Source organism: Sycon ciliatum, chromosome 2, assembly GCF_964019385.1.
Source record: "Sycon ciliatum chromosome 2, ocSycCili1.1, whole genome shotgun sequence".
In the NCBI taxonomy this organism is placed as follows: Eukaryota; Metazoa; Porifera; class Calcarea; order Leucosolenida; family Sycettidae; genus Sycon; species Sycon ciliatum.
In genome coordinates, this window is record NC_088644.1 from 255,074 (window position 1) to 268,186 (window position 13,113).

Consider the following 13,113-nt stretch of genomic DNA (forward strand, 5'->3'; position numbering starts at 1 on the left):
CTTCTAAATACGAGCGACGAGTCAGGAGCATGTTTTCTCTTGATTTGGAAGACAAATGGTGTGGCCCTTTAGTTGCTGTTGAGTGTAGAAGGCTGCTTCCTGCTGTAAATTGCTTAGTCTGCTTGTGGGATCTTGTAGAAGAAGACAGGAGTCGGCCAAGTGAGCTTGAAATTGTGATATCTACCCTATTGTGCGTTGAACGATTACGAAATGTCTAACTTGAATGTTGTACACGCGAGCACGCCAAGCAGAGGCTGACAATCACTGGCGAGATCAATCTCCAGACTGCCAGGAGTAGTTCGAGCAAGTTTGAAGCGGAAAGACAGCTAACTGGGCAGGCCAGGACGCCTTTCCACCCTCTTTCTCTCTCAAATTGCCGAAAAGTCGAGTATCTCGCCCAAGCGCTTTCAAAACTTTTCTCTTGGTTTCGCGTCCCAAATCGTGGAACCACGCGAGGATCGACATGAGTTTCTTCCAAAAACGCAAACTCATCGCGTATTTGTACTATCCGCACAATGTTACATAAATCGCACAACGACGACATATTTATAAGTGCCTGCGCGTGAACAGCCGTGTGTTGGCAAGGCTACACTCATTCAAATTCGAACAGGGGTTCCTGCGAGTGCCTACAACAACATTTCAGCTACATACAAGTAAGGAAAGTGAAATGGCGGATGGAGATCGATCTAGAGCGCGAGTCCCGCGCTGAAACGCCTTCGCTGGCTTGCAGCGCTGGTCCAGCGCATCTCGTGGACTCGGGTTTGGGCCCATCGTATTCCTCTCGTGAAGGGCTTTCCAGGATGCCCAAGATTATGACAATTGTCCCAGGGAAACTAAAGTTACGTCCAATTGAAGGTAAAGAACTTGAGGGCACAATTCTCCACATCCATTGAGTTCAGTCCATAAAGGGCTAACTAACCGCCAGTCAAGCCTGTGAATAACCCGGGTAACAGCTATAATAACAACTCACGTTTAGAATTGACACAATCTCCAGGCCTACTGACCATTTCACTTTCAACCTCGCCAATAACCACACTTCTCACAGGCATGATCGAGGGTTGCTATTAGAGAGGTTGACTGTACTGTGTGCCATGACGGTGTGTAGAGGCAGAGACGGTGCAAAGGCACAACCGCATAACATCGAAACAGAAAGAGTAAAGCATGCAGTGATACCTAACATGCTACTACATACTGACACACTGTAAAGGCACAACATGGAGAAGCAAAGTGTGTAGTAACACCATTACCCGTTCCATACTGCTGTGTGTTGTCCGTGTTGTCACAGTCAAGACAGCTACCGTCAAGCTACACTTACCAGAAGCAGTTCTTGACGATACTTTTCTAACTCCGCTTGTATATCCATCGGCTTTCCTCTCCGCTTAGCTTTGGCCTCCAGTCGATCAGCATACTCCACCACTTTCACCTATACACACCAGAAAATATACAAGCACTGCTCATACCAAGGTAGAATTTGTGAATGTGAATGCAGAGATCACCAGAGGAGAAGCATGTATCACGACAGTACCAGAGCAAGTACAGACCACAATGCATGCAACTTATGAAAAACAACAAATATGTTGCATGAGCTGACTGTGGACTGCAGTACAATAAATACAAAAGAAGAAGAAGAAAACAAAGGGTGAAGCTCTGAGCATGCGGTCAGGAAAGCGTTGTTCATTTTTATACCATTTCGTTACAGCAGAGTTCTCAATGTGCCAGAGCTCTTGTTGATCCAGTAACAACAACCCGTTGACCTTCACCAAGCTGTCCGCAGGGTTCGTTGCTCGGCATGTCACAGAACCGGTAGTCAACCCCCGCTCTCACCCACCCACACACCACACACACACCACACACACACCACACACACACCCACCCACCCACACCCACACAAGACTCGCGTTGAGACAGAACTCTCTGCCACAAGCAATGATGTCATGCGCTACATTACTCGCAGTCCGTCATCAAACTGTGTGGGATACGGACATACACACATTTCGCTCTTAGCAGGCGTTGTCTTATAACTAACCTCAATTTCCCGCAAACGCCGTCGCTTCTCCTCTGAGTCCACAGAGTCGGAAAATGCAGAAGCAGAGGAGGGTGCTGACGCCAGTGGGGGACGTGCTGAAGACATTGATAGGGAAACTGAAGAGGTGGATGAAGATGGCTCTGCTTTGCTTCTTGTTGCAGACGAGGATCCAAGCATTGTGGGCGACTGACTCCTGTGACTGTTGCTAGTGGTGACATCATCATCACTGCAAACATGCATGCATGTCCAGAGTGAGTGAGTGAGTGAGTGTGTGTGTGTGTGTGTGTGTGAGAGAGAGAGAGAGAGAGAGAGAGAGAGAGAGAGAGAGAGAGAGAGAGAGAGAGAGAGAGACGGGGAGAAGAATTACAGCAGGTGCAAAGATCATCAGCAAACGTATACTGACCACAGTCAAAAATGAACAGATGCAGCAGAAGGGATTTCAGGACACATGCATGCCACGGTAGCTAAGACTTACTCATCGTCTGCACCTTCATCCACCATCTCCCATTTGGATAGCATACGTGGTGGCTCAATACCTAGACACCACAGGTACATAACAGATAACAACAGACAAAAAGATAGCTAGGTATTACACACAAAGTTAAAGTGGAATTCGTCACTCTGGACTCACCACGACAATGAGTTCAAACAGTGTGTATGTATGTATGTATGTATGTATGTATGTATGTATGTATGTATGTATGTATGTATGTATGTATGCATGTATGTGATTCAGACAAATAAATCAGCAAAAACCGGACAGTAGACTGTTGCATGACATGGTCAAAATAGTCATGTTCGGAATGCTACACTGCTGTGCCACACAAAGAAAAAAGCTAAACAAGAGAAACAAGGCAAGTACCTGGCCTAGCCGCGGCCGGTGTCTTGAATGAAGGTAACGGTGCATTGCGTGCGTTGCTTGATATGCGATCAGTGAAATCAACGTCATCATCTGAGTCATCTTCATCCTGCTCCTCAACTGGCTCGCCATCAAGATCAAGGGGAGCACCATCCAGATCCGCTACTCCGGGTGATGCGCCTGCTGGTGCCACTGCTGTTGATGCGGACAGTGGCGGTATCTACATGGTTAATAGACAATGTGAGAGGACATAAAGCAGAAGAAGAGAAAAGTGAACAATCCAACTATTGCTACTAGTATAAAACAACTCAGGCTGAGACCGTGAAAGGGTTAAAAGGGTTAAAAGGGTTAAAAGATTGACACAAAGGATGGACAGCTCAGAGGAAATAGAAGTGCCATCAAATTGAAACTCACATTACTCTGCCCAGGAGGAGCCTGAGATGGCAATCCATCCATATCAATGGGAGCACCGTCAACGTCACCATCCTACACACACACACACGTGCACACACACACACAAACACACATGCCCACACACATGCACGCACGCAAGCACGCACACACCCACACATACCCACAATGTAAATTCAAAAGACTGTACATTGCTACTATAATTAATTATTGCAAATAAAGAATAATTCCCGTAGCTATGCAGAAGACGTTATTTCAGTAACGTCTGGCGCTAGCCAGGGTCCACACAGCTTTAATTTGGTGTTTGTGTGTTTGTGTCACGCCTGGCGCTTTCCCGTATCTGTCCCGTACCGTACCGTACCATCAAACACAGCTGGCCACATACAGCTGGCCGCACTATTATAAATTTTTCAATTCTCCTACTTTTCAGGCATTACCTGGGATTCGAACCCGCACTATCACTAGGGCGATAGTGCGGGTTCGAATCCCAGGTAATGCCTGAAAAGTAGGAGAATTGAAAAATTTATAACATCCCTATTCTTTTTTTGCCGTCATCAACTTCATCAAGGTGGTAGATGGTGTTGTACTTCCCTCTACCGTACCTGTCGCGTACCTGTCCCATACCTGTCCCGTAACTGTCCCGTACCATACCGTACAATCAAAGACGGCTGGCCACAATGCATCTTCAAATCGGGCTTTCAAATACAAGATCATAACGTGAAGCAACTTGGAAGAATTAGTATGTATGCGAAGTGTATCGGGGGATGCATGCAGGGCGATAGTGCGGGTTCGAATCCCAGGTTATGTCTAAAAACAAAAAGTAGAAATTTATAAGAATTTATAACATCCTTATGCTTTTTTTGTCTAAGTCATCAAGGCAAAAAAGCATAGCGTAGGGCCCTGAGCTTCCAAGCTCTCTCGTTAGCACGCTTTCTTTAATATTTCGTATATTGACTCCCTTTAATTCAAAATTCAAATTTCCAATTATCCGGAACTTCTAATTATCCAAATGCAACCCCATGCACCGATATCAAGAGTATAACCCCCCCCCCCCCAAGAGTGTACAACTCCTGATACCCTTTCTATGGGGCACGCCGACAGCGAAAACTCACATCAGGTGGTGCAGTGTCGCAGATGTACGTTTCCAGCCCGTTCTAACGAGCAGCGGAGTAATAAAAAAAAGCACTCTCTGACAGAAACTTACTGCGGGTATGCAAATCCCCAGCATGATCATGGCAGATAATTGGATTGCGCGCACACTATCCCCCGTTTGCACATAGTACGAACTTGCCTGAGACACGTGATGTGAGTTTTCGCCGTCGGAGACCCCATATGCAGAGTTGCACACTCTTGAGGGGTTATAATATACTCTTGCCGATATGTACATGTATGTCAAAGTGCTTTACATCGCATGTTGATCATTTTTTGCGCTTTCCATTCTCATCCGCACAACACAATGGGGCATGTACAAACTTCATACTCCATGCATGTTCATTTTGTCAAAATACTCTACACAGCAGTCATGTGATGGATATGTTGATGTGCCTGTGAAGGCAGTTACTACTCCTGCTGCTGCTGCTGCTGCTGCCCTATAGGCTATGCTGCTGACATCCACGTCCACACAACACCAGTGGTGCTGACGTGTATGTCAAGCAAACTGCGTGTGACTGGGTAGGAATAACGGACAGGATTGCAAAACAGAATATGGTAAAAGGGCAGAATAAGACAGAACATACAACTGTGCCAGGAGCAGGCATGACACAGGGTGCTTGACAAACATACCATTGTGCTAGGTTGGTCATCTTTGCCAAGAAAGATAGCCCGTAAGTTGACCAGAAACATCGGTGGATACACAGCGCATTCCTCCCAGGCACGCACACAGTTCAGCACTTGTTGCTAGATACGCAGCATCAACAGAGAAACACACACACACACACACACACACACACACACACACACACACACACACACACACACACACACCACACAAGCGCAAACACACATGCACAAACACACATACACACACACACACACAAAATAGGCACTTAGCTCCAAGCAAATATAAAGTAAGATAGTTGTCGTTGTTGGTGTGCACTTCAGGGTACTGGAAGATTACATTCACAGACACAGTGCACATGCCACGAGCTGCTATCCACTCACATTGCTATGTACTGTGTGATACAAGTCAAGAAGTGAGAGAAAGAAGAGAGAGAGAGAGACAAAGAGAGTGAGAGAGAGAGAGAGTGTGAGTGAGTGTGAGAGAGAGGGAAAGCGATATTTAGATCACAATGGCTTACTCGGAACTTATCAGCGCGGATTCTGGCAGAGATAGCAAGGAATGCTTCACAGAGATGTTGGAAGATCTCCACCAGGCGACTTTCAAAGCCACGTCGGAAATGCGAAGCATGCGGTACCCCAGCACTGCAGTTGTAGAGTATATCTGATACCAGGTACAATCGAGCAGCCTACAGTATCAATAATACAGGCACCATCCAGATATACACCATATCAATAATACAGACACCATCCAGATATACACCATATCAAGAATACAGGCATCATCCAGATATACACCATATCAAGAATACAGGCATCATCCAGATATACACCATATCAAGAATACAGACACCATCCAGAAATACACCATATCAAGAATACAGGCACCATCCAGATATACACCATATCAAGAATACAGGTACCATCCAGATATACACATTATGGATTAAAAATACAGGCATTACGCAGGAAATGCACTCCAACAAAAACTTCGTTCCCTGATCAAAGTTATGCATTTAGGGAAGATGGGGGTAAAACAGAACATTCGGGGGTACATGCAGTGAAACTTCCATATAACGCATTCCAAGGGCCGTACAAATATGTCCTCTCCAGCCAAGAAAGTACTGTTGATCCGCTCCATCTCCAATTTCCGCCCCCTGTCGAATTTCTGCCTGGGAAGCGACTTCGGCGTATACAATGAAGTACGGTGTTGAACCAACACATGCACTGCTGTACACAATACGTTCCAGTGCAGGATGAAAATGTGCACAATCCAGCACACCGAGGCTGACCTTCTGCGTTGTTGTACATCGTACTGCACTTGACAGCCTTGGCCTAATTCCCTACCTCTGCCGAAAATTACGAGTAATCTACAGAATAAAAATGTTAGTACCTTTAGAGGAATGGGCGTTTCAAGAATCGACAGTGACTCTGTGATGCACTCCACAATCTGTAGAAGAATCATACGTACAGCACACACAGCACACAATTAAAAAATTGCACAAAGCATGATCGTGGACCAGAAATTAAAACAGTTGAGTTTAGGGAAGATACTTCCCAAGTACTTTGTAATCGCCCACAAGCCGCTGAAAACACTGCATCACACACAACGGTAGTGCAGTGCTGCCAAACCGTCCGATTTTTCGGACAGTGTCCGATTTTTGAAGGCTCTTCCGAAAACCGGTCCGAAAAGGGAAACGTCCGAAAAGCAGCCAAAATGTCACAGATCATTACTTCCCTATGCAGAAGTCCTGTACTTTCACTTTTCAGCGCAACTGAAGGCACAAATCACTGTACATTTGCTTCTAAAAAGGCTAGCGCTTGGCTGTGGAAGTGCAAAGTAACATGCCTGGATCAGGCTGGATGGCATGTACGCTGACAGTCTGTACAGAGTCAGTGTGCGACCACATTCATCATTACAAAATTCATAACTCCGGGGTTACCATGGCAACGAAGTGAATTTTCATGGTGTTTTAGGCGATATTTTGAATTCTCTGTAAAAAATTTGCCGAGGAGAAAAATTCGCACCATGTGGCCAGCCTTGGCGGTGAACTGAAGGGTGTCCGATTTTGGGCGAAAATTATTTGGCAGCACTGGTAGTGTTACTTGCTAAATGGGAGTTCATATCCCCCAGGCCCTAGCCTAGGCAGAACCAAGGTTCAAAGGCCAAAAACTGGTTGTGATTGTCCCTAACAGTTACTCGGGAGTAGACTGCGGCTGTACTTAGGTATTCGATGCTGCTGCTGCTGCTGCTGCTGTTGCTGCTGTTGCTGCTGCCATGTAAAACAAAGTCCATTACAGTCCATTCACAAAAACATGGGCCCTGGCTCTGGCCCTGGCGAGCTCCCGTATTTGGCCATTTTTCAAGATGTTATCGTACACAGTGCAGTGTTGCGAAATTTGAAATTTGAAAAAGGGTCCAAAAAGGGTACCTGAACTGGGGCTCGAACCGCACAATGCACTGTTGCAGGCAGGGTTGTTGCAGGCAGGGTCAAACGGCCTGGATTGTGATGTTTTTTTTCCAATTCACTGCTCTTGGGGCAAAACCTGGCCGAAATCCTATTCTTGCTACGGTTTGCTTTTTGGAGAAATAGACTTCAGAAACATAATTGGAAGAGGATTCCATAGGGAATTGCAGAAAAAAATTCTACAGAAACTCAACGTTTGACCCATTCATGGCCAAAAGCTAGAAGTCCATCTTTTTCTGAATGGACTGTAGGCCACAGTCACACCGAGACAAAATCAAAAAAACGCAGCAGCGTTTTCCGCTGTTGTCATGACTATCATGGCTGCAGCGGCAAATATCTGCGGAAAATGCTGCTGCGGAAAACCTGAACCGATAGCTAGCGTTTTCTGCTGGACATCACAATCTGAGCAGCAAACTGTGCCATCGTCAGTACCGGGAAATTACGCGGGAATGCAGGAATCCCTACAAACCCAGTGCAAGTTAGTTCTAGGAGATCTCGAGACGATCGTGCGAGCTTCTGCTTTCTAGAAATAATTCCAACATTGCAGGTCCTGTCGCGGCATCCTGGAGTTTCATCTTTTCCGTCAGCCTTTTCTTCAGACAGTTTGCTTTGACACTTTCCTCCAGAGTTTATTTGAGGAGTCGCTAGTGATCACGAAGTGGACGGAAGAGCTGGAAGGTGCGCTGATGGAGTGATGGAGCTCTGGTACCAGAGAGAGGATACAGAGTAATGGAGCTCTGGTAGCAGAGAGAGAAGGATGCAGAGTAAAGTTGGCACATCCGCATCACCACCGGTGTTGAGAAACACAACTAGCAAGAAGAATTCGGAATAATTATGATCTTCTTTCAAGCTTCTGAGTGCGTCACAGTCTGAACTGTTTCCATGTTACCAGCCAAAAAAACGCTGCAGCTGCCAACAGCACGCAAGTACAGTGTGACCGATAGGGAAATATTTGCCGCTGTTTCCTATTAGCCGCAGCAGCGGAAAACGCTGATTGTTTGCCTCCGTGTGCCCGGGGCCTAAGGCTACCAGCAGCAGCAGCAACACCAGCAGCACAAACACCACCGGCAGCAGCAACAGCAGCAGGATAAAACAAGCAATGCTTCTGCATACATACCTCTTCAGCACAGTCTGCATGATCTAAACAGAACACCATGCCATCAGCAATCGTCTGGCGATCGATCGTAATTTTGTGAAGCATATCCTCCAAGAAATCACGATTCCTACCACGACAACAACGACAACGACAACAACAACAGCAACAACAACAACAACAACAACAACAGCAGCAGTTAAGTTTTGAGCACTCAATTTTCGATCAACAGCACAGGATGGTCATGGGTGACCCATTATTATTAATATGGGTGACCCAACAGCTATTAATATAATTATAGTAAAGGTCGTCTTGTACATACACGAACGGGAAGGCCTATCAACAATCAGAGACTATGCTTTTCTTTGCTAGATTCATTGTGTGGTGTATAACTGTGTGAAGATTCATTGATGACCCTCAAAATTTCGACCTTTCCCTTGCTTTCACTTTTCAAGAATTGTATTCAAATCTGACAGATCTGTTCCAGATAAGAATTGCACCTTTCAAGATGTAGAATGCTCCCAGTCAAATGCTTGCACTCTGAAGTATGGTACCCATCAAACAGCATGTCATGCCTACCTGTACATTCCCTTCAAATCACACTGCCCTAGAGCAAACTACAAGTACTGTAAAGTACAGCCAGAGCGCCCCGTCTCGTGAGAGCGCCCCACCTTGATTTTACAGCCATGGAAAGGAAAATCGTATGGCAGAGTGCAACGAAGTTTGTACAGTGTGAGAACCTTACTAAGGTCAAACTAAGCAGTCTTTTTGTGTGGAGCCCGTGCCCGCTCGAAGGTACAGATTGTCTGCAGAAAGTGCAATGTGTGTACAAAGTTCATGTTGTATGACCTACAGACAGGAGACCACCTCCACAAATACGACCACGAAAGGACGCGATGGTGGGGCGCTCTGGCGGTACTTTACGGTATTAATGAAAGCTGAATTGTGTGTAGAGTAACTGTAGACATAGTCACATAGTGTGTAGAGTAACTGTAGACATAGTCACATAGTGGGACAAACACTGCTCTCTCTGGTACGTTGTATTCATTTGGAGATTCTAGCAACAAAAAGTGATGCCTTGCAAAGCCTTGCAAAGCCACACAAATAGATCCTGACACAGTACTTCCATGTGCAAAGACAGAATTTAGCAAAACTTACTTCTCAGACAATTGTCCTTTCTTGTCTACTAGAGCTGGAACATTCAGCTTCGGGTCTTCAATGGTTGGTGCCTGCAGAGTTGTTTTGATTTGTGGCATAGGTGGTGGGCGCCACACTGACCCACCTTTGAACATACCAAACTCCTGTAGGCGCCACTTGTCTGTCCGCTCACCCTACCAAAGAGAACACACATCAGTACAATGGTAGCAACAGGTGAAGAAAATGGAATAACAGCAGGCTCCAAATCCAATTCTCCAGCAGACTCTTGTCAGTGCAAAGTCTAAAATCAATTTAAATCATACATGCGCAGTCGGGGATTGCTGGTTGAATATTGACCGAGCGACCAGCCTCCACAGTATAGACCACACAGTCGGTATAGACCATAGAGTCAGTGGAGAGAGTGGAGACAATGTACATGTAGTGCACTGTAGCCACTTCACTCAGCTGTGTGGTGTAGACCAACCAGCCTTGCAAGCTGTTCAATGGTACAATCCCAGCACAAGTTGCCACATGTATGTCTAACATAGCTTGTTTGCTATCATCGCTTCAGCGATGGGCACGTGTACGAGTAAGTATGTGCAATACACATTATGTGGTAATATACATCAATACCTAATCACTAACTACTTCCTCCGCGTCATCGAAATTGTCGCAGTTTCACTAGTGACTTGTCACTTGTTACTGACAACTCCATAAGCTAAACCATACAAAAATTATTACACAGGATGATAGTCTGAAGTCTAGAGTAATGTTCCAGGACAGTTCGACTGAGAGTTTCACACGGAGACGAAGGCCTTGTCGTCACTGATGTCAAAGGACGAAAAAATATCGTTCCACAAATTTCCAGGAAGGTTGTAAGTTGGTCGCGCCTCATCTCAACCGCTTTGACTTTCTCCACAGGACAAGAGCTGCTATGCTTGCGTCTGCTAGCTCTGGATGAGCACTACTTCACCACCAACGCAGTAAGAATACACGATCGTTGCGAGGTCGGGTGCTTACCGTCGGCGGAATCACCTCGATCTTCAAATGAACTTTTTTTAGCCGTGAGATGCCCATTCATTTTATTTGTGTGGTCACTGCTCATGCAGGTAAGTGTACTATCACGTCGAGAGCGCACTCTTTTTCAGCATCACTGGCACAGTACCTGCACGTGCGTCACTAGCACTACAATCTCAGTACAGTGTACACACAGAGTCTACATGGCCCTTGCAGGTACTGAGTGTCTCAGCATTCCTTGCATGAATGCAAGAGCGATAAATTTTATCGCTCTTGCTTGCATATAGTGCTGACCCCTCGATGCTCCTCCAAGCGCTGCCGCTTGTTCCACGAAGTCATTTTCACCCCAGCTCAGGTAAAACAGTGATGAGTTTTCGAGTGAATGGCTATAAACACGAGAAATGTGCAGGCTGCAACGCCTGACTGATCTCAGCGAGTCGAAAGTACCATCGCAGCGACATCAGCGAAGAAATTGCATCTAGTTCAAAATTTTCAGCTTCCAACAACAGAAAATAGAACTTTGCCGTCATCTTATACTGATAACTATTGTCTATGTCCGATTCCTTACCTGTGGTACGACTGCTGGTGAGTATTTACCCTGTTTTATATCAAAAGTCAAACTGCGACAATTTCGATGACGCGGAGGAAGTACCGTTTTCTGATGATCGCTTAGTGCGTGAAACTCAGAGTTAAAACACTTTTTCCGTCCTCTTATTGTTTGAACTAGCTCTGCCTCTTGGCATTGAGCAGTCTCTTGGACAGCCTGGAACCTCTCCGTTTTACATCACTAACCTGTAAGATGGAACACAACTTCCATCGGTAATAGATATGAGCTGGCTCTTTGTTGTCGAAGAGAAACCTGTCCACGACAACACACATCCACCACATCACAAGAAAGCGCATGCATTGCATTGCACCACACCACAAAAGCAGAGCTCAATTTGTGAAGCAACACCATAAGAGCAACGACAGCGTAGTCACAGAGTGTCCACAGCATGCCCACAGTGACACACAAGAAGTCTCACACCCATGGCAGTGTATAGCAAGTCTCACACCCATGGCAGTGTATACCAAGTCTCACACCCATGGCAGTGTATAGCAAGTCTCACACCCATGGCAGTGTATACCAAGTCTCACATCCATGGCAGTGTATACCAAGTCTCACACCCATGGCAGTGTATAGCAAGTCTCACATCTATGGCAGTGTAAAGCAAGTCTCACACCCATGCACCAAAACCACCAGAAGAAGCGCGCGCAGTAGAGCAAATATGCTACATGGAATATCTTCACATAATTATAATACCATCAACCATAATGCTGCTGCTGCAACTGGAACTAGCACAATGTATATGAGCAACTACACCACACACTGTACAACACCATAACAAATCACAGCATACTGTCACACATCACAGCACACTGTCACACATCACAGCACACTGTCACACATCACAACACACTGTCACACATCACAGCACACTGTCACACATCACAGCATACTGTCACACATCACAACATACTGTCACACATCACAGCATACTGTCACACATCACAGCATACTGTCACACATCACAACACACTGTCACACATCACAGCATACTGTCACACATCACAGCACACTGTCACACATCACAGCATACTGTCACACATCACAGCATACTGTCACACATCACAGCATACTGTCACACATCACAGCATACTGTCACACATCACAACACACTGTCACACATCACAGCACACTGTCACACATCACAGCATACTGTCACACATCACAACATACTGTCACACATCACAACACACTGTCACACATCACAGCATACTGTCACACATCACAGCATACTGTCACACATCACAGCACACTGTCACACATCACAGCACACTGTCACACAACACAACACACTGTCACACATCACAGCATACTGTCACACATCACAGCACACTGTCACACATCACAACATACTGTCACACAACACAACACACTGTCACACATCACAGCACACTGTCACACATCACAACACACTGTCACACTGTCACACATCACAACATACTGTCACACATCACAGCACACTGTCACACATCACAGCATACTGTCACACATCACAGCACACTGTCACACATCACAACATACTGTCACACAACACAACACACTGTCACACATCACAGCACACTGTCACACATCACAACACACTGTCACACATCACAACACACTGTCACACATCACAGCATACTGTCACACAACACAGCACACTGTCACACAACACAGCACACCATAACACATCACAACACACAGTCATGTATCAGCAGAATGGCAGTGATGGAAATGGTG

At 45.8% G+C, this 13,113-nt stretch overlaps 1 protein-coding gene across 2 annotated transcripts in view; it reads right to left on the reverse strand.

Annotated features, from left to right (window-relative positions):
- Nucleotides 1-13,113, reverse strand: part of LOC135808154 (U2 snRNP-associated SURP motif-containing protein-like) — a 32,268-nt gene that overhangs the window by 2,527 nt on the left and 16,628 nt on the right. For both annotated transcript variants that reach the window (XM_065321301.1, XM_065321300.1), the window contains exons 13-23: nucleotides 11,580-11,646; nucleotides 9,792-9,964; nucleotides 8,658-8,763; nucleotides 6,466-6,522; nucleotides 5,594-5,761; nucleotides 5,079-5,192; nucleotides 3,300-3,371; nucleotides 2,889-3,105; nucleotides 2,502-2,562; nucleotides 2,027-2,252; nucleotides 1,316-1,423 (exon numbers count right to left, since the gene is read on the reverse strand). In XM_065321301.1, coding sequence (XP_065177373.1) covers nucleotides 1,316-1,423; nucleotides 2,027-2,252; nucleotides 2,502-2,562; nucleotides 2,889-3,105; nucleotides 3,300-3,371; nucleotides 5,079-5,192; nucleotides 5,594-5,761; nucleotides 6,466-6,522; nucleotides 8,658-8,763; nucleotides 9,792-9,964; nucleotides 11,580-11,646 — 1,369 coding nt within the window. The remainder of the gene's footprint in view (nucleotides 1-1,315; nucleotides 1,424-2,026; nucleotides 2,253-2,501; nucleotides 2,563-2,888; nucleotides 3,106-3,299; nucleotides 3,372-5,078; nucleotides 5,193-5,593; nucleotides 5,762-6,465; nucleotides 6,523-8,657; nucleotides 8,764-9,791; nucleotides 9,965-11,579; nucleotides 11,647-13,113) is intronic.